Raw genomic sequence first — 22,230 nt, 5'->3', positions numbered from 1 at the left:
AAATCATAGATGACGCTGTTAATGCATTCATAGGTACTGATTCATACAATGACTACTGTATTTATTTCTGTAGCACATTGAAGATACCACTACCACTAGCGCCATCTATGATTATTTATCATAATGTCAAACTATTATTATTCTGAGTAGCACTAGGGCTCAGAGCATAATCGAGAGAATAGTATCACAATCAAATACTTGTTTTCCCATCGCTAATAGAAAAAAAAATTACGTCAATTAAACGTCAAACACATTTTAGAAATATTTCGTGTTTACGCAAACGCAAACGAAATAACTTTTACTCGAATTTCATCAAATATACAATAGAACTATGCTCTAACGCAGAACCCCATTTCGACAACTATCCCAATAATCAGTAGCAATGTGCGACAGTGACGACGACCCCAGCGAGTCGGGTCGTGGCGGCGTCGATCTGACCGGGTTTTTGTTTGGAAACATTGACGAGAGTGGCCAGTTGGAAGACAACGGGCTGCTCGATGGAGACTCCAAGCGGATGTTGTCTTCCCTCTCGAGGCTCGGCCTCGGCTCCATCCTGTCTGAAGTGCTGGATAATGAGGAGCCTACACATGACGATGAAGAAAAAGGTGAGTGTTTTTCATTGAACTACTTAGCGTATCAGTGGCCAACCACCAAAGTGTGGGGTTTTTCACCGGCGAAAGGATTAGCGAATCAGAAAAATGTTGGCTGCTGGCTGCACAGAGTGTGCCAGACGTGTAAAGTACAGTTTACATATCACTTATACTACTTACAAGAGAGGTTCATACCATAAACTGAACTGGATTGATACTCATTATAAACACACAACTAACTGTATAGACCTGCAAAGAGCAAGCTACATTCAGTTGTATTAGATAAATGGTAGCGGACCATATTATTGTTATTTTGGATTTGAGTTAGAACACGCACAAGTTTATTGGCAACTTGTTGGTCTAATAATATTTACAATAATCCCTTGAACAAAATAAAATCCATAGATTTACTGCTAGGGAGAGTGAAAATGTGATTGTATGTTTGTGCATTTCAGATTATAGCCTCAAAAGTCCATCTGCTGAAGATTTCTTTGACATTGATGATGCAGCAGAAGATACTCAGGTGAACTGAAACCTTTATTGAGTTTATAAACATAGAATGATGCACTTGCATTGATAAGAAATAGTATGAAGATGGCAGAATATGGACTACTTTTATTGCACCCTATTTGTTTGCCTTACACTTCTTCTATTTGTTTAACCATGTCATTTTCATATTGCTTCTTCTTTATCCCAGCATATTTAAGTTTTTTTTATTATATCGATTTGTAACAGAATTATTATAGGTAAATTATAACTTAGTTAAATAATAAGCATTCAGCAATTCCTTTTTTTCCTATTCCTTCTGGGAAAAAAAAATGCTGCACCCACTTTTCGCAATTGCCATCTCTTTAGCACAAATATTAGTTTGGTATGAACTGAAGCTAGAGTTTAATACATTATTACACACAAAACTATTTCATACCATTCATGAATCATACCAACATGTTTTTTGAATTCTTAATAATTGTGTTAACTATTTACTAAAGTTGTAAAGTATGATATGTCTAGCTTATGTATGTTAAATGTAAATGTTAGTATATTTGTGTGTTTACTTTGTTCTTCCCTGTATTACTTGTCTTCCAACTTAATGTCACACAGTATCACACTTTCTGTTTCCCACACACCAAAATCAATGTTTAAGCAATTTTGTTTGTTTCTCCCTTAACTCACAACCCATTCCTATCACCATGTGTTAACCATGTGTTTGTATTAACATTCCTAGGAGGTGGTCACGGTTAGTAACAGTAACACTAGTGAGTCAGCACAGGCAGAGGACGCACACACATCGCAGGTAGAAGTAGACACGGTTGTCACAGATACGGAGACTGCGGAGGTTGAAATTAATAGTGATTGTCCACAGACGGAAGAAGAGATAGTACAGTCTGATTATTATGGTGGGAAACCGGGACAGGATGAGGGGTACGAAGGGGATATGGAGGGGGACGGGGAGCTCATGCCGCCACCTTCTACTATACCAACGTAAGTTGTGTAATTTATATGAATTTTGTTTTTAAACACTATGTAGATTTATTTTAGTAAAGCATATTAAACATATAGGCTGCACTTTAATGATTTGAAAGCAATTACATAATTACACTTGAAATTGGATAAAGTAAAGTAATCATTATTCATAATGTTATTTTCCAGCCACGCCCAAAGACAACAATCAACAGAAAAACCAAAGAAATTAGAGACTCCTTTGGCAGCCATGTTGCCATCAAAATATGCAAACACAGATGTTACTGAGCTATTCCCAGACTTTAGGCCTGATAAGGTATGTTAATTTCTTAGAGCACCTTTTTTTAAATAAGTGCTAATGCTAATACAGTCAGTCAATCTAGCCAGTCAAGAAGTGCCATAAACGGTTGACTTTATAAGAAATAATAATAATATTTGGGCATATTTCACAAACCGCCGCCGTCCGACCAAGCTATGATGATAGCTGCATTCTTTATTCTACTCTAATAGACTTATCCCCTTATTCATAAAAAAAGTTAGTGGACGCTTTAGCTATTCAACTGTGTTGTCCCTCTCTGTCAAAGAACAAATTGTTCTCTGTCAGAGAATGACAGAACAGTTCAATAGCTAAAGCGACCAGTAACTTTTTTTATGAATAAGGGGGTTACTTTCGACAAAGAGATAATCGAAATTCTGTATAGAGAGGTTCTACATAACATAGCTCTCGTCTCAAAGCATAGGTGCTTGCACCACCCTCAATTCACCGCTAACCTTTCCCAGGTGCTCCTATTCTCGCGTCTCTTCGGCCCCGGCAAGCTGTCCAGCCTGCCCCAGATTTGGCGCGGGGTGAAGAAGCGGCGGCGGCGGCGGCGCAGCGGCAGCGCGGGCAGTGACCCGCCCGACCGCCCTCCGGAGACCGAGATACAGTATGCTAGCGATGATGAGGAGAAGTTCCTTAGGTAAGTGATGACGGAGAAAGAGGGGTGTTTAGCGCATTCTCAGTCTGTCTAAGAAAACCCCTAACCTCATCTTCATTGTAAGCTGATAACGTCCACTGCTGTGCAGGAATTTGCCTCTCCCATTAACCCCATTATATGCCGCAATATTTTTTCCTATTTACTTTTGAAATCACGACCATTCGCCGGACAACGACGTCAGCCATTATGTGAATGGCTGACGTCGTTGTCCGGCGAATGGTTTGCTGTTTGTGGCCTCTAAGCGAGAACTCTTCTGCCCCTAGGGGCGTTATACGACCTAGCGTCCCTGAAAGTATGTAACAAATTAAACTGGGTACTTGTTTACAGAGACTCCCTGTATACTTAATCCTGTCGTTAAATCAATAAACTTCTTAACATCCAGACCAATGGAGGAGTCGCCTCAAAGCAGCGCAGACAACAACACCAACAACTCCGGCGACCGCAGTCAGAAGCCGAGCACGGCGCACTGGCGGTTCGGCCCCGCGCAGGTCTGGTACGACATGCTCAACGTGCCCGAGTCGGGGGAGGGGTTCAACTACGGGTTCAAGGCCAAGGTGAGTGTCACTTGTAGGAAAGATAGGCTGTGTCCACGACGCACATAGATTAAAATATCTGCCATAGAGTAAATAATACTAGTGCGTCCGCCGCTCCGCCCGCTGGCGTCGTGGAAGCGGCCTTATTTACGCTCATCTACTGTAAAGGGTATATCAGTAAACTGAACCCTGAACACCTAGTTAGCTACTAAGAACAAAATTAAATTCTGATTGTACTTAAGTACCTAATAACATCCATTATGTCCATAACCCTTCAACACAAAATTCAATCCTAAAGGTTTCATTATTTTCCCCACCAGAGTGAGCAAGAAAGCGACAAAGAGCAAGAGAAGCCCCCGGAGACGGAGGCCGGGGACGGGTCGGACAGCCCGGACAGCGGCTTCCCCGAGGACTCCTTCCTGATGGTGTCGCAGCTGCAGTGGGAGGACGATGTGATCTGGGACGGCAGCGAGATCAAACATAAGGTACTGTTACCTGATAATGATGACCTGTAAGTGAACCTGATGCGTCAACAGTGGAAAAAAAGATTCGCCTGATACCCTTAACACTACAGGATGTTACAGAAAGGGTATACTAAGTCAAAAAGGGGTGACTCAGGGGGTCATTCTGAACCTAGTGGTATACCCTTTTTGAAACACCTTGTAGTCAAGAGGTTTTATTAACTTGGTTTAATTGTTACCCAAGGATAAATTTCATTACACTCAAATTCAAATTACCTACACTTCAAGTCATGTTATCGAAGACACACAACAGTTTTATACGCTCACGAATTTCAAATCCTACACTCAACACCATAAACCCTAACCAGCCAACCACTCAACCTTGACCTCTGCCCCAGGTGCTAGCGCGTCTAAACAGCAAGAGCAACGCGGCGGGCTGGGTGCCCCTGCGGTCAGCCGCACCGCGCAGCAGTTCTCGCTTTATTACCCAAAATTTACTTACACTCTTAAATTACACTTCAAGTCCTCTCTTACCAATGTGAACAGTTAAAAACCCTACACTCAACAGTACAGCTGAACACAAAAGAGTAGAGATTAACGTTTTTGGAACTAAACAGATTTAAACTTGTGATTTGTGGTCTGTTTCTATGGTTTGAATGTCAAACTCGCCCTGTTCCTGTATAAACAAATCGAATTTTGCTTAATTTTGGAGTTTTGTGGATTGTTGAGTTTGTTCACGAAGTGAAAATGAATAAAACCATTCGCAGCGAAGCTAGACAGATGATTTACAGCGTTTACCTACGATGTTTGGCGGAGAATGAGGCTGGAGAAGTATTAGTCAATATATACGATGTTTATGAAAGAGCAGCGTTTTATACTGGTGAGTAGGTACTTAATTTCTAACCATTAACATACATTGCTTATATTTCTTGTAAAAAAGTACTATTTTGATGTAATAGAATGCCTTTCAATGTGTATTTGTTATTCTTATAGAGGTTAGAAAATACTAGTGTCAAACGTTACATGACATCAGGGTCTGGATGCTAATGTTGTCAAAACATCAGGTCTAGATACTTTTTTACTAACCCCCGACTCAAAAAGGGTATCGATAAGTTTTACAGCTGTAGGTGTCTATGTGTGTCGGTCTCTCCGTGTAGAGTACCTATTGTAAAAATATGTGTAAGAATATGTAATGCCGAGTTGCAGCAAGGGACTTTAAGCTAATGTGGACATTAAATCTATGTCTGTCTCTTTCTGTCCGTATACTGTCAAAGCAAGGCAACAATACATTTAATGCCGACATTAACTTAAAGATCCTTTCTGCAACTCAGTGTAAGAGTCGGTATAAATTCTCCAGACATAATAATTTGCAAGTCACTGCTTTTCTGACCAATTAAATAATTTGTTGCAGGATAATCGGTAAACACAGTTTTAGAAGAATTGCCGGGGCACATTTGAACTTTTTCCTGAGCAAGAAAAAACTGTAATAAAATATCGATGTGTGATACTATCACTTTTCTCCTATAGTAATTACATAATGGGATAACCAACACATGTTTCAGTGCAAAAAAACATTATGAAATACACAATGAAATAAAAGTTACAGTTGATTTGATTTAATGAAATTCATTCAAGACTGCCCCCCTCTCCCCTACTAATTTCTTCTCTTAACATAAACCTCCCCAAAAAGTCGCATTTTATAATTAGTAAATATTTGAAACATTTCTCGTTTTGATTTTTTCTGCTAAAGTATCGTGATACTTTTGTCCGTTTTCTATACTATAATAGTGTGGCCACTTTCTTAGATTGCAACGCCCTCAATTATTCTCTACTCTTTTATGTTCCATTGTACTCAACACCATAAACCCCAACCACTATACCTTGACCTCTGCCGCAGGTGCTAGCGCGTCTAAACAGCAAGAGCAACGCGGCGGGCTGTCAAGGATAATTACACTTTACATCCTCTAACAAAATATCCAAACCAGTTTTATACGCTCACGCATTTAAATCGCTACACTCAAAACCTCGACCACTAACCCAAGACCTCTGCTCCACACCACAAACCCCAACCACTATACCTTGACCTCTGCCCCAGGTGCTAGCGCGTCTAAACAGCAAGAGCAACGCGGCGGGCTGGGTGCCCACGTCGGTCAGCCGCACCGCGCAGCAGTTCTCGCACCCGCGCCCGCAGCCCGCGCCCATCACGACTAAGCCGAACATGTGAGTTGTGTTCTGTGTCTATGTTACCAAATAAATTATTTAGATTTTTGATTTAATATCATGTATTTTACGCTGTTTGTGGCCAAAGTAGGCAAAATGGCGGATAAACTTACAAACACGTTTAGCTGTAGTTACCTAGCCTAATTTTGCCTAAGCTAACTTTGCAAGCTAATTTTTATGGTATTTTGAGACCTAACCATCTATGTGAAGTTTTTAATAAAAATGCGGAAGCACGAACACTAAGTAATTTTTATTTTTACACGTTACACAAACATTAATACTGAACTTGCGATAGAAAAGGTTTATAGAATTTGGAAAAAGGATTTGATACAAAACTAGATAGTTAATTTTAATAATTGAATTTAAGCAAAGCACAAAAAGAATTAAAGAGATGCGAAAGCTAGAAGCGCAAGCCGAGAAAAAGGGAAGGGCTGTCCTCTGCTTGTCCTTTTATGTAAGCGCATCTTCAAGTTGGAGTAGTAGTGGTGCCGCGTCGCTATTGGTTCGGCGCGCGATGTCGTGATCTAGCCGTCTTGCCATTGGTTGAATATCACGCCATCGGTGACGATGCCGCGGCGGGCCGGTTGCTCGTCCATTGGTGTAGGATGCAGCGCCTAGTTGATTATGGGGTGTCCGGATATGTGGCGTAGGTACATCGACACGCCACAATACTCCCCTGCCGAGACCGTGACTGGTTACGGTCGATAGTAGTCTGGGAAGTGAACTACTCGCCCGCTTCTGGTTTTCTTCATTGGCTCATCTTGAGGTTTAGGAATTGGAACTTGCGTTTGCGGTTGGCTCACGAAGGCTGGTTTGAGGCGGTCGACTGTTACTGTAGTTTGCTTCCCTTGAACGTCGATGTCGAAGGTTTTCGGTCCTCGTTTCAGCACCTTGTATGGGCCGGAGTAGGGAGGCTGGAGTGACCTCTTCGCTGGACCCTGCTTGAGGAAGACGTGGCTGCTGGTGTGTAGATCCTTCGGGATGTAGGAGATGCGGTTCGTGCTTGTGTGCCACGATGTTGGTTGGGGAGCTAGCTGTCTGATGAGGCCCCGTAGTCTGCTGGTGAAGTCGCTCATGTCGATCTCTTCATCTTTGGGGGGCTCGAAGAAGTGGCCTGGCAGGCGAAGTGGCTCGCCGTACACCAGCTCAGCAGCTGATGTCTGCAGGTCGTCCTTCCAGGCGCTTCGGATCCCCAGGAGCACCAGTGGCAGGGTTTCAGTCCATCTTGAGTTTACGTGACAGGTGATGGCTGCCTTCAGTTGACGATGCAGCCTCTCGACCAGACCGTTGGCTGCTGGATGGTAGGATGTGGTCGTGTGATGTGATGCGCCGATGAGTGTAGCGATGGTCTTGAATAGTTGCGATTCAAACTGCCGGCCGCGGTCTGTTGTGATGCGTTCTGGGCAGCCGAACCTCGCGACCCAGCCAGCGATGAAGGTGCGGGCGCAGGTCTCCGCTGTGATGTCCTCAAGCGGGTACGCCTCAGGCCAACGAGAGAAGCGATCGATGACGGTGAGGAGGTACCTGAAGCCAGAAGATAATGGTAAAGGACCTACTATATCCATATGCACGTGACGAAATCTAGCCGAAGGAGTCTCGAAGCTTGCTAAAGGTGCTTTTGTATGTCTTGTTACTTTACAGCTCTGACATTGTATGCATTCTTTTGCCCATTGTCGACAGTCCTTGCGCATTCCAGGCCAGACGAATCTCTGCGAGACGAGTTTGACAGAGGCCTTCGCGCCTGGATGACTGAGGTTATGTAGGTTATCAAATACTTGTCTACGGAAGTTAGCTGTTAGGTAAGGGCGTGGTTGAGATACTGAGACATCACAATATACCTGTGTGTTGGAGTCTGTTAACCTGACTTTCTCTATCTTCAGGCTCGTTCCGTTTCTCAGCAAGGACCTCAATTCGGCGTCTTCTTCTTGGGCTCGCGACAAGGACTGGTAATCCAGCGGCTTCGGGGATATCTCTTCGATGCGGGACAAGGCGTCTGCGACTGTGTTCTGGTTGCCAGCAACATATCTCAGATCAGTGCTGAATTGACTAATAAAGTCTAAATACCTGAATTGGCGTGGTGAACAGTTGTCACGTGGTGTTGAGAATGCGTGAGTCAGCGGTTTGTGATCCGTGTAGATAGTGAATTCTCGTGCTTCCACCATGTGTCTGAAGTGGCGTATAGCTTCATATATTGCGAGCAGCTCCCGATCGTATGGACTGTATTTCCTCTGTGATGGGCTCAGTTTTCTGGAAAAAAATGCGAGTGGGTGCCAGGTGTCTCCTTTCTTTTGCTGAAGAACTCCCCCTATAGCCACGTCAGATGCGTCTGTTTGGATTGACAGTGGTGCTTTGTAGTCCGGATGGGAAAGTAATGTAGCTTTTGACAGACTTGCCTTACAGCGCTCGAATGCTTCCACGTGCTCGGGTTTCAGGTCGACCGGCTTGTTTCCTTTTGCGTCTCGGCCGGCAAGGAGAGCGTTGAGTGGGGCTTGGATATTGGCTGCTGCTGGTATGAACCGTCTATAGAAATTAATCATACCTAGGAATCGCCTTAGCTCCTTCATTGTTTTTGGTACTGGATAGTCCTGGAGTGCCTGTACTTTAGACTCGAGTGGTTGGATTCCAGCTGCTGATACTCGAAAACCTAAGAACGTTACTTCACTCTCACCAAAGACACACTTGGATGTGTTTATGAGGATTCCATAGTCGGCCAGTCGCTGGAACAGCTGTCTGAGGTGCTGGATGTGCTGCTGCTGGTTCTCAGAATAGATAATTATGTCGTCGATATATCCATAACAAAATTCCAGGTCCCTGAGCACTTCATCCATAAAACGCTGGAAAGATTGAGCGGCATTTCGTAGTCCAAATGTCATATATGGAAATTCGAAGAGTCCGAAGGGCGTTGTGATAGCTGTTTTGCAGATATCTTCCTTAAAAACCGGTATTTGGTTATACGCCTTTACGAGATCTACTGTAGAAAATACCTGTTTGCCCGCCAGCTGATGAGCGAAATCCTGGATATTGCGGATTGCATACCTATCTGGTATGGTTCGGGCGTTAAGTCTCCTATAATCTCCACACGGTCGCCAGCCGTCGTTTTTCTTACGTGCCAGGTGCAATGGGGAAGACCATGGACTTTCTGACCTGCGAGCGGTGCCATTGTGCAGCATTTCGTCAAACTCCTTCTTGGCGGTCTGCAGTCTTTCTGGGTCTAGACGGCGCGGACGGCTGGAGACCGGTGGTCCAGGTGTCGTCCTTATATGATGCACCGTATTGTGCTTAGGAACTAGTAAAGGCTCACCAGCTGGGCGGGTTACCTCTGGGAATTCTCGAAGGATGTTGATGAACAGGTTTTCCTCCGAGCCGGCTGTAGTGCGCACGGATGAGATAGTGTCGCTGGGCTGCTGGTGGCTTGCTGGTACCGTGACTGATAGTGTTGTGAGATTATCAATGAGGCGATGGTTGCGACAGTCGACTAGTAGATTATAGTGAACTAAAAAGTCGACGCCGATAATTGGCTTTGTGACATCTGCTACAGTGAAACGCCACGTGAATGCACGTCGTAATCCTAGGTCTAGCTCTAGCTGCTTGTACCCATAGGTTGATATGTTCGTACCGTTTGCTGCGTACAGTTCGTATTTTGTCTTGCTGCGTGGCTCCCGTACTGCTGACCTTGGAAATACACACAGGTCCGAACCCGTGTCTATGAGAAATTTTATTTTAGTTTTTCGGTCAACGATGAACAGGCGGCCTGATGCTGATGCAGGACAGTCACTTGCCGCAATCAGTGGCTGCCCGATAAGTTTTCCGACTTGAATGAACATGGTTCGGTGCATTTCTCGGCTCTGGCTCCAAATCTATAGTGGTAAAAACAATACCGATGGCCTTCAGGGCGTGTCTTGCTGCGGCTACGTGAACGTTGATGGCGTGTGCGGGATGGGCGGCGATATTGAGAGCGGCCACGTGGACCGTCAGAGTAAAAACGTGCGTCACGTACCTGTGTGCTTAAAGCTTCTACTTGCCGCGTCAGTTCTGCTACTCTACGCTCTAAAGCAGTACCTGGCAAATCCGTGGACGTACTGGCTACCTGGTGATGCGGGGGTACGATCTCGTGCACGCGGTCAGCCAAGTCCGCCACGGCGTCTAATGTGCATGCCTCCTGTGAAATAACAATCGTTTGTAGGTTAGCTGGTAGTTTACTGGTCCATATTTCTCTCAGGAACTCCTCGTGTACTTTGGGGCCTGCGAGGTTACGTAAATGACGTAAAAACTGCGAGGGTTTGCGATCTCCTAGCTCTTCGTGCGTAAGTAATTGTAAAGTTTTGCGTTGTTGTGACACGGAAAGCCTTTTAATCACCTCGGTTTTCAATTTCTCGTACATGCCAGTTGCCGGCGGTGACACGATAATGTCGTCTACTTCTGACGCAATGCTTGGGTCTAGGTTCGCTGCTACCATGTAGAACTTTGTTGAATCCACAGTAATATTAGATAAAATAAACTGACCTTCCAATTGAGCAAACCATACTGCAGGTCTTTCCGGCCAAAACGGTGGTATTCGCACGCCAACCCGCTCCACGCCACGGCTTCTAGCACTGGTTCCAGAGTTTTCACCCTGCGGTTGTTCCTCCGTCAATGGCATTTTCACACGTGTTCTTTTGTTTCTTTCTTCGTACGGGGTCACCAGTTTAGCTGTAGTTACCTAGCCTAATTTTGCCTAAGCTAACTTTGCAAGCTAATTTTTATGGTATTTTGAGACCTAACCATCTATGTGAAGTTTTTAATAAAAATGCGGAAGCACGAACACTAAGTAATTTTTATTTTTACACGTTACACAAACATTAATACTGAACTTGCGATAGAAAAGGTTTATAGAATTTGGAAAAAGGATTTGATACAAAACTAGATAGTTAATTTTAATAATTGAATTTAAGCAAAGCACAAAAAGAATTAAAGAGATGCGAAAGCTAGAAGCGCAAGCCGAGAAAAAGGGAAGGGCTGTCCTCTGCTTGTCCTTTTATGTAAGCGCATCTTCAAGTTGGAGTAGTAGTGGTGCCGCGTCGCTATTGGTTCGGCGCGCGATGTCGTGATCTAGCCGTCTTGCCATTGGTTGAATATCACGCCATCGGTGACGATGCCGCGGCGGGCCGGTTGCTCGTCCATTGGTGTAGGATGCAGCGCCTAGTTGATTATGGGGTGTCCGCATATGTGGCGTAGGTACATCGACACGCCACACACGCAATAAAAAAGCAGCATACAAAATAAAAAGAGCAGACGAGCACGCTGAACTAGAATTTAGCTTTATTGAAACGTTATCCTCTATAAACAATATACATTTATACAACCGGCTGCTATATTGCCAACAGCGGTTTCTTACAAGCAATCTTCTAGTAAGCCAGTGCCATAATATTCTACTCTCTTTCTGTGATTCTTCAGCTGAAGGCATTTTTTTGGAGGTGTGGACTGTCAAAACTTTGCGACGCCTGGCTGATGATGATGCGCGCTATTGCCGCTCGGTGGCTATTCGTTATTTATAACCGAACATGCATATTTTGGTGAAAATGTATTAAATGCCTATTTCCCCATACAGCTCAGCAGCATCAACCTCGTCCAACCAGCCGGGCGGGCCCACGGCCGACGGCGAAGACAACACCTGGTACAGCATATTCCCAGTCGAGAACGAAGAGTTGGTCTACGGCACATGGGAGGACGAGGTCATATGGGACGCCGAGAACATGCCCAAAATACCGAAGCCGAAGATATTGACGTTGGACCCAAATGATGAGAATATCATATTAGGGATCCCTGATGATGTGGATCCGTCGAAGATTACTAGAGGTATGTGGTTTGTTTTGATTGGTCTAACTACTGTTTTGAAATTATAATAAAGATTGTGGAAATATAATACGTAGTGGTACATAGTAGTTGTAGTAATACCCAATAGTGCTACAGCTTTACAAAGGAATGCTTTACAAAGCAAGCATATCGATATACTCTGCCGGTAATAGAGCTTGATATTATATCGTTATGGTAGCCACTACCTAGGTACGGACAGATTCATTAGTAGGCTATACAATCAGTCAATGTTGGAATGTATAGAAATTACTCTGCTATAGCCACTTATGAAGCTGACTGTACATGTTACCTTTGTTCCTTGTAGAATATAATATAAAAGTTATACTATTTATAATCCCCTTGGTAGAATTCAAAATAATGTTAACACATTTTCCAATTCGACTTGCACAGAAAGAGGCCCGCAACCCAAGGTGAAGATCCCGCACCCTCACGTGAAGAAGTCCAAGATCCTGCTGGGCAAGGCGGGCGTGATCAACGTATTGCAAGAGGACGCGCCACCGCCGCCGCCCAAGTCTCCTGATAGAGATCCTTTTAATATCTCTAATGATGTGTGAGTATATTTATTGAGTACGCAGAGGAATCCAATAAAAGCCTTGGAATGCCAGATTTTAAATGTATGCAAGAGCGGGTTAGATATTTATATTCTGCCGACCGTATCAAAGTGACACTTATCTGGATAGTAAACACTATAAATAATCAGATTGTAACTTTAAGGGGTCTACACTCGCTTTCCGAAAGAACTTGATGTAGTTTCAAGAAAGCCAAACAGATGCGCTGTTTGATGCTAAAGAATATGCTGAATGTGAATGAAAATCCGCGGACTACAAAGGCGTCTCACTATCCCACCCGTATCCGCTTGTAAAACTCGGTATTTATTTCCAGATTCTACCAGCCGAAGTCCCAGAACCCTCGTCTGAAGGTGGCGGGCGGTCAGCTCATCCAGCACAGTACACCGGTGGTGGAGCTACGGGCGCCCTTCATACAGACCCATATGGGACCTGGACGGTAGGTTTACTGATTAGATTAGTAAACACGGCAAAAATACATACAAAACTGACGCTATTTACACGCTCAAGATAGAGTATCTATACCCTGTCTAGATCTATAAGCATAGCTGGATTCCTCTGATTTGTCATGTAATTGAGAGAATTCGTCATAAGTTTACGGTATTTATTAATCTGATATGACTTTAAAATCATCATTTGATCACTACGAGGAAACCCTTGACTTGGATTAGTCAATGGTGGGCTGGATTACGTATGCTACACCGCACTCTTGTTGTATTACTCCAAGACAGAGCTCTAATTCCAGTAGTGGTCATGGCCATGCATTGACTGATGGTAATTTTAATGAAAATAATAAAATCATCCACAAATCCATACCTACATCAGTAAAGTAAGAGAGAGAGAGAGAGAGAGACACAAACTTAATACCTAATTATATTTTTTCCCCCTTGTGTCCAGATTGCGTGCGTTCCACCGGCCGGCGCTGAAGAAGCTGTCGCACGGGCCGCTCGCCGCGCCCGGCCCGCACCCCGTGCAGCCGCTTATTAAACATATACGGAAGAAGGCCAAGGTACTGTTCGATTCGTATAGGTTGATTAGTTTGCCTTGAGTGCATTACTGCATGAAAAGACTTCAGTAAAATGGGGACACGAAGTGTTCGAATTGGCACATTGCTAAAGGTTTAGAGTTATCGGCGGTAACGGATATCGCTGCAGTTTGAATACGCCCTTAACCAAAACGTCGAATTATAATCTGCTAGATATTGCTTCGCAATATAAAGTTTTTCTCCGGAAATTCCGGAATAGCCTTTGTGTGAATCCAAGTAGACAGATTCCTGTATACCAGAATTCTTGAAAATCCTTTCAGTTTTTTATGTGTAACAAACATCCGTACTCACTTTCCTATTTATAATATTAGGGCCTATTCAGTGCGATGCGGATGACCTACGCGGACGTCTGCGACGGATGGTATGAAACCTTACAGCGCTTTCTGAGCGATGCAGTGGAAACGACGAATTCATCCGCGGCGGACGAAAATCCACCGCGTCCCACCGAATCAGGCCTTAGTAGTAACTTAATCCACTAATTGTATAACTCGATTTCCAACAGCAACGCGAAGCCGAGCGCCTGGCGTCCGGAGGCGGCGACGTGTTCTTCATGAGGACGGCCGAGGACCTGAGCGGGCGCGACGGCGAGCTCGTGTTCATCGAGTTCTGCGAGGAACACCCGCCGCTCATCAGCCAAGTCGGCATGTGCTCGAAGATAAAGAATTATTATAAACGAACCGCTACTAAGGTGAGGTATACAGTGCTAATTGATAACGGAATGAAATTGAGCTACGACTCTTGAAAATTTAAAACATAAGACGCTCGACGTTCTGGGTCACCCCCTTGCTTACTATACCACTTTTGCATCACCCTGTAAATAGCCGAGCGAAGCGAGGCAATACAAACCTAACCGGCATATCCGGCATAAAGAGCTTAGCAAAGCGATGCCATACATCTCAATCCTACATTCCCTAAAGCCTAGAGGGCCGAGCGCAGCGAGGCAATACTAACATCACCGGCATTTTCCATACTCTAAAGAGCCGAGCGAAGCGAGGCAATACAAACCAAACCGGCACTGTCTAAACCCTCAAGAGCTGAGCGAAGCGAGGCCATATAAACCAACCCCGCATTTCCTTCGCCGAGCGAAGCGAGGCAATACAAACCTAAACGGCATTTTCTGAACCATAAAGAGCAGAGCAAAGCAATGCCATACATCTCAATCCTACAATCCCTAAAGCCTAGAGGGCCGAGCGCAGCGAGGAAATACTAACCTTACCGGCATTTCTAAATTCTAAAGAGCCGAGCGAAGCGAGGCAATACAAACCAAACCGGCATTTTCTAAACCCTGAAAACCAAACACAGTGAAGGTAAATTGAAACTGGCAATTAGGCACACTCTCTCTCCCACACAATTATCTTTACTTTTAACAACAATAACATTTATTCAAGAATATATTTCTATCCACAGGACAGCGGCCCTAAACCGCTCAAGTACGGCGAGATAGCGTACGCGCACACGTCGCCGTTCCTCGGGATCCTGGCGCCGGGAGCCACGCAGCCCGTCGTGGAGAACAACATGTACCGCGCGCCGATATACGAGCACACCGTGCCGCAGACCGACTTCCTTATTATACGGACCAGGTGAGGGTCGTTGTTCTGAGGCTTCATCCAAATATAGCGCCATATGTCGTTACATCCGAGCCATGATTAAACATTGGGGTTGTTGTGCATGTATGAACTCGTACAAACTTAATGCGGGATACGCGTCATACGCGGCAGTCCCTCCTGACTGTCACAATACTCCGAAATCATATGGCGCTTCATTTGACTCTTCGGGCACTCGCCTACCCAAAATTTATATCTTTATTGTATACCTGATTTGTATATCAAAGATTTATTTTATATACATAGTTAATCAAATGGAAAAGTGAGTGGGAGAATGTATGCTATCCTCAACGTCTCCAATTATCTTTTACACTTTTTAACCCTAATATTTAATTACAGACAAGCGTACTACATCCGCGAGGTGGACGCCCTGTTCGTGGCGGGACAAGAGTGTCCGCTGTACGAGGTGCCTGGGCCTAACTCCAAGCGGGCCAATAACTTCGTTAGAGACTTCTTGCAGGTATTAATGGGTTCACATGTATAGGGTACAGTCAGCCACATAAATGTGTACACTTTTGTGCTTTATTAAAAACATTATCCGAATGTATGTTGTGACTTGTATCTTATCAAAAACATTGTACTAACCAGTACCGTAGTGTCATTACGAGGGCGATACCGAAATGATCGGGAATAGAAAAAAGTACAAAGATATCATAATATTATTTACTTTTATTGTTTTTCAAAGTAGTCTCCGTGACATTCAATGCACTTTTTCATTCGATTAAACCAATCATTGAAACAGTAATTCCAGTCTGAAGTGGATACTGTCAAAACAGCTGATTTGTAAGCTTCGACCGCCTCTTCTGGGCCGCTAAACCGTTGACCACGTAGCATATCTTTAATTCTTAGGAATGTAAAATAATCATTGGGGCTCAGATCAGGGCTATACGGAGGATGGTCCATCAACTCCACGTTTTCCATATTTAAAAACGTTCTTGTTTTGCGAGCGGTATGAGAGCTTGCATTATCGTGGTGAAGGATTATACGACGATTCGGGTTAGTTTTACGAAGTTCTCTTACGACTTCCGGCAAACAAACTGTTGTGTACCAATCAGCAGTAACCGTCCTTTGTTCTTGTAATGGAATCGTAGCCACATGGCCAGTTTTCGATACAAACGAAGCGACCATTTTTTTCGACACGCTGCGTGAGCGAATAACTTTTGTTGGCTTGACCTCACCTTCGAAGACCCAAACTGCCGATTGATGTTTTCTTTCGGGCTCATATGAATAAATCCACGATTCATCACCAGAGACGATATTGTAGACAGCATTTGAACTGCCTCCATTGAACCGTTGCAGAGCAGATCGACACCAATTAACACGAGCCGACTTTTGTTCCTCGGTCAAACGGTGGGGCACCCAGCGCGAAACTAACTTCTTGACACCCAGTTCTTCATGTAAAATGGTTTGAATGGCTGTCATACCAATGCTGAGAGAAGCCCGAATCTGCTCGTATGTCACATGTCTATCTTCTTTTATTAACTGGCGTACAGCATCGATGTTATCTTGTGTTACCGCTGTTTTTGGCCGACCAGTAGAAGGGACTGTGGTAAGACAGGAACGTCCACGGCGAAACTCAGAATACCAACGATATATAGTCGTTTTACTTGGTGCTTCAAGTTTATAAATAGAAACAAGCTCGGCGAGACATTGTTCTTGAGATAAACCTCGACGAAAGTTGTGAAAAATTATTGCACGGAAATGTTCCCGCGTACGCTCCATTTTTTACACCGACTTGTCAAATTCAAATGGTCAATAATCTTTTATTTTTTACTTTTTTTAAAATTCGAAAATGGAATTATGTTTGAAAAAACACTACATTTGATACACCAAAAAGGTTTCACTCTAATTTATTCCTAAGTATTCTATTCCCGATCTTTTCGGTGTAGCCCTCGTATAAGTAATTAATAAATTAGATACCTTATCATAAAAAGTGTAGCTATTTAATTTGTCCATAACAATTTATCTAACGTTATTTGTTCGTTACAGGTGTACATTTACAGATTATTCTGGAAGTCCCGCGACAACCCGCGTCGTATCAAAATGGACGACATCAAGAGAGCTTTCCCCTCACACTCGGAGAGTTCCATCAGGAAGCGTCTGAAGCTGTGCGCCGACTTCAAACGTACTGGATTGGATTCTAATTGGTATGTAATAAAATAATTGCCTGTAGATACAATAGGTATTTATTTGGTGTTCATGTCCGGTGACATAAAAAAAAAAACAAATAAATACTTCAAAAAAACAAAAACCGAGATGTTAATAAGCATTTTTAAATAATGTTAACTTTTGATGCGCAGTACTTGTTTGCGGTAAACATGTTGGTATTTTACAATATTAAATAGGAAAGGCTATAAAAACTATACGTACAGGCTGTATATTGGTAATACCGCAAAAAGAGTATACCCATACCCCCTGAGTCACCCCCTTTCGGCTTAGATAACTTTTTTGCAACACCCTGTATAACCTTAGAAGAATATAAATAACACAACCTTTCCACCCGCAGGTGGGTAATAAAGCCGGACTTCCGGCTGCCCTCAGAAGAAGAGCTCCGAGCCATGGTGTCCCCGGAACAATGCTGCGCTTACTTCAGCATGGCGGCGGCGGAGCAGCGGCTGCGCGACGCGGGCTACGGAGAGAAGTTCCTGTTCACGCCGCAGGAGGACGATGATGAGGAGATGCAGTCCAAGATGGACGACGAGGTCAGTGGCGCCATCTGCAACTGACAAAAAGTTAGCAACTTTTAGCACTGGGCAGTATGGAGGGATTGCAATCCGGTCCTGCGGACCCGGTAATCCGGTGCGTTTTTGGTCCCTACCAGACACAAAACAGACTCTGTACTGGATCCGGTATCTTAAAAAAACCGTAATTTCTCTCACAAAACCGGACGAGGTCGGTGGCGCCACCTGGAACTAGATAGAAGCTTATGTTGAATGGTATTAGGCTGAGAGACACGGGTTACGGAGTTTACACCGCAAGAGGATGATGATGAGAAGATGGTGTGTAAGATGGATGAAGAGGTCAGTGGCGCCAACTGAAACTGGAAAAAAATTGGCTGTCAGTGAAAGGTTCTAACATTTTTTTAAGCAGAGGCTTATACTTTGTAAATTAATTATAGCATGCAATATGAACCTTTTCATTGGGAGATGCTTGTCCCTGGTAAATAATGTTCGTTAAATAAAATGTATGAATGTGACATAATTTTATAGGACTCACGCTATATTTTACAAAAGTATAGTGCCATTTGATGGTCACCCCCACTTAAATTATTGAAATAGGCTAGAGGCTCTATTAGTGTACCCCTGGGAAATGTCCTGCAAAACTCACTAATAATTATAATTTAAACATTTATATTGTCATTTGCAGGTGAAAGTGGCTCCGTGGAACACAACCCGCGCCTACATCCAGGCGATGCGCGGGAAGTGTCTGCTGCAGTTGACCGGACCGGCCGACCCTACTGGCTGTGGAGAAGGTAACAGAATCACGTTTATGCTTATACATAGTGTCATGAAAGGAGAAGAAAATGGCGGCAATGTTTCATTTACAGTGAAACCTGGTTAAGTGAGACTTCAAGGGTCCTGCGGTATCTTTTCACTTACCCAGTGTCTCAGATATACAGGTATAAATAAATATCTGTCCGGTTCCATTAATAGAGGTGAGAATACAGGTTATTTCAGTAATACAGGTGCGATCATTAAATAAAATTAATTATATATATATATATTTTATTCATTAATTAAAATTCAGCACAAACTTCTTCGCGTGTCTTCCCACTTTCATAAAAGGATATTAAATTCAGTTTTTCACGTAATGAAAACGATTGTAGCTTTCGTTTTGGCATTTTCCAAATTTAAACATCTGTATGATAGTAAAGCGAAACTAAAAAAGGTAATTGATTAATAAATAGGTACATTGAACTGAACTGAACTGAAGCTCAAAATTTGTACTTACGTACTTGGAATTACGTATGGAATTTGTGGGTAGAATAAGAATGAGTAAAACACACAATGTTATCTCAGTTACAGAGGTTTATGCATATAAAATTTACTCGCTGTCTCAGTTATAGAGGTAACTATGATGATAAATCGAAAGAACAAATCCCAGATATAGAGGCTTACCTCGTCCCACTAACAGAGGTAATTCAGTGCCAAAGTGTTGGGACCTCAGCATGAGTTCCAGCTATGGAGGTTTCTCACTTATCCAGGTCCCACTTAACCAGGTTTCACTTTATATATGAAAGAATGATAAGTGAAGATGCCAATATGGACCAACAGCGGCATTACCACAAAAACTTAAGACAGTATTTAATAGGTGTTTAGCGGTGTCAAACACCTACAATATCTGTCAGATTTCGTTTTAAACACTTGTTAAACAGTGTCTAAAGTTTTTTGTGGTAGTACAGAAAGTGTTTTATCAGTTCTACAGCAGCAATGACCGCTCCTGTCCACTTCAGCTTGTAGGTTTCAAGACTTTATTGTTTTACGTTTCAGTACCTACGCTACGTCATCAACGGCAATACGCAGTCGTGTTTTGTTCTTAAAGAAATACATTATGTACTAATATTAGAACTTTTTTCCAGGTTTCTCGTACGTCCGCATGCCCAACAAGCCGACGCAACAGCCGAACGAGGAGCAACAACCCAAGCGTACAGTTACCGGCACTGACGCGGACTTGAGAAGACTCAGCTTGAACAACGCTAAGGCCTTGCTGAGGAAGTTTGGGGTGCCTGAGGAAGAGGTAAACTTCATCATCAGCCCGTAATCGTCCACTGTTGAACAGCGGTCTCTCACAAGGAGTGCCACAATTTGTTCTCGGTCTTTCTCATCCAGCTACAATCAATGGTCTCATTGCCTTAAACTTGTTTACCCCCCTGGTAACTTTTGCATTCCCGCAATACCTACAGGAAAACTTTTTAAGCAGAAGCAAAGCTCGCGGACAACAGTTTTTACGTATTGAAAAATTGCGGTCACACTCCACACAACCTTATTGAATTAACCATAATGGACAACATTTCATTTTCTTGACCCTATATTTTTATTAGCTATTCGGAAAGTTTATTAAAAATTAGAGGACCCGTATTTTTTTATTTTGTATATACATTAATTTTTGCATGTTATTTTTAACTTTAAAGTTAATTATTTTAAAACCGGAAATGACGTCACATATTAGGCTCAATTTTAATTTTTGTCTTTTGCTTTGTCTCGAAAAAAAAACATAAATGACACTGACTGTGACATTTAAACTTTGTTTACATGTCAACCAACAAATGGGTCATTTTCAAATGACATTGATATTTCTGATGATACAATGTACTTATCATGTAAAAAAATAAGCAGAAGCATTTTTCAGAAGCATTTTTTCAGCTGTGAAGGCGGTGGCATGTTCTGGGACATATTATATAGAGGTCATCTCTTTAATACGTACTAACCATTTTATATGATAAATAAAAAAAATAGTCAGAAAGTGACAGAACGGAATTTATGGAAATGACCCAAATAAACAACAACATCACGATAAAACGTCAACGTCAATCAAAAATGAAAGTGACAGTTACTTTGTTTTTAAATCTATAGGCTTTGATCATCAAAATGCATCGCACCTGATGCATGACGTCATCAGCACTTTTTTACTATTTTATGAATTTCTCGAAAATGATACATCCAAAAAATACAAAAACATTTTTTTTGTAGCCTTTAGAGCTAAATCTCGAAATGGTTTTCGATTTATAGTAGCTTTAGTTTTTTGAAATGTTGTCCATTATTTCCCCCCTCTAGATCAAGAAGCTATCCCGTTGGGAGGTCATTGACGTGGTGCGCACGCTGTCCACGGAGAAGGCCAAGGCGGGCGAAGAAGGCATGACCAAGTTCTCCAGAGGAAACCGATTCTCCATCGCTGAGCACCAGGAAAGGTAAATGACTAAAACATAGTGACTCGCTTTTGTTGACTAGATAGTGCAGTGGACAGTAAACTCTGTTGTGGTGAGGGCACCGGGTTAGATTCCCAGGTGTGGAAGATATTTTGTTTTCAGGTCTTGCATGTTGGCATAACTATTACTTTCGAGTAGTAATTACAGCACCTGTGACTACCCCACAAGGGAGTCCATTTATTTAAATGTTATGTGAAACGAACCACTCTACACATACTATAAACTGAAACTAAATAATTTTCTCCGATTGCAGATACAAAGAGGAATGCCAGCGTATATTCGAGCTGCAAAACCGGGTACTGTCGAGCACAGAAGTGCTTAGTACAGACGAGGCGGAAAGTTCAGTCAGTGAGGAGTCCGACCTCGAAGAGATGGGAAAGAATCTCGAAAACATGCTCGCTAATAAGAAAACTACTGAACAGGTATGTTAAAATAGTCCTTGCGTACTTAAACATAATGCACAAATGAATGAAACTGCAATACTTGTATTGCAGTTTCATTCGACGAGTGGATAATCTGATTCAAAAATTTAATGTTGTTGTCTTTGTCTAATAGTTGTCGTTAGAAAGAGAGGAAGCAGAAAGAGCTGAGCTGAGGAAGATGATCTTGGGCCAGTCGGAGAAGAAACCGCAAATCAACCAGAATGAAACTTCGCTATCCGCTCACCAAGGTAAAAATATTATAAGAACTAGTTTTTTAAAATCATTTTTCAACTTCTCTAGAAACTAAAATACAGCATGATTCCTATGGATAGATACAAAAGCCATTTTCTTTTTTTTTAGATGGTAAACCGAATTTTATTTACCAGGCATAAGTCATAGGCCTATATTTTACAAACTATACCCTTTATTATAATTTTTTGGCGATATGGCCGCATAAATATTTATTACTTTTAGTTTGTAGTTTATTTTATTTATTTATTTATTTATTAGGTTCACCAACATCAGTTACATTATACAATCACTGTTTTAAAACTAGACTTAAAACTAAATGC

The 22,230-nt window shown here is 42.7% G+C and overlaps 1 protein-coding gene across 1 annotated transcript in view; it reads left to right on the top strand.

Moving 5' to 3' along the window:
- Positions 1–246: 246 nt before the first annotated feature.
- LOC105385560 (transcription initiation factor TFIID subunit 1) overlaps positions 247–22,230 on the top strand; it is a 44,572-nt gene continuing 22,588 nt past the window's right edge. Inside the window, exons 1-22 of the mRNA XM_048626692.1 lie at positions 247–605; positions 1,046–1,113; positions 1,816–2,072; positions 2,241–2,367; positions 2,832–3,010; positions 3,411–3,582; positions 3,882–4,046; positions 6,118–6,242; positions 11,830–12,077; positions 12,486–12,645; positions 12,978–13,100; positions 13,559–13,670; positions 14,209–14,394; positions 15,114–15,286; positions 15,650–15,770; positions 17,300–17,457; positions 17,817–18,012; positions 18,677–18,782; positions 19,890–20,047; positions 21,085–21,218; positions 21,490–21,658; positions 21,792–21,906. Coding sequence (XP_048482649.1) covers positions 383–605; positions 1,046–1,113; positions 1,816–2,072; positions 2,241–2,367; positions 2,832–3,010; positions 3,411–3,582; positions 3,882–4,046; positions 6,118–6,242; positions 11,830–12,077; positions 12,486–12,645; positions 12,978–13,100; positions 13,559–13,670; positions 14,209–14,394; positions 15,114–15,286; positions 15,650–15,770; positions 17,300–17,457; positions 17,817–18,012; positions 18,677–18,782; positions 19,890–20,047; positions 21,085–21,218; positions 21,490–21,658; positions 21,792–21,906 — 3,475 coding nt within the window. The 5' untranslated portion in view covers positions 247–382. The remainder of the gene's footprint in view (positions 606–1,045; positions 1,114–1,815; positions 2,073–2,240; positions 2,368–2,831; positions 3,011–3,410; positions 3,583–3,881; positions 4,047–6,117; positions 6,243–11,829; positions 12,078–12,485; positions 12,646–12,977; positions 13,101–13,558; positions 13,671–14,208; positions 14,395–15,113; positions 15,287–15,649; positions 15,771–17,299; positions 17,458–17,816; positions 18,013–18,676; positions 18,783–19,889; positions 20,048–21,084; positions 21,219–21,489; positions 21,659–21,791; positions 21,907–22,230) is intronic.

This window comes from Plutella xylostella, chromosome 17 (assembly GCF_932276165.1).
Source record: "Plutella xylostella chromosome 17, ilPluXylo3.1, whole genome shotgun sequence".
NCBI classification, from domain to species: domain Eukaryota; kingdom Metazoa; phylum Arthropoda; class Insecta; order Lepidoptera; family Plutellidae; genus Plutella; species Plutella xylostella.
The sequence above is the reverse complement of the archived record's forward strand: the minus strand, read 5'-3'. Positions and strand labels throughout refer to the sequence as shown.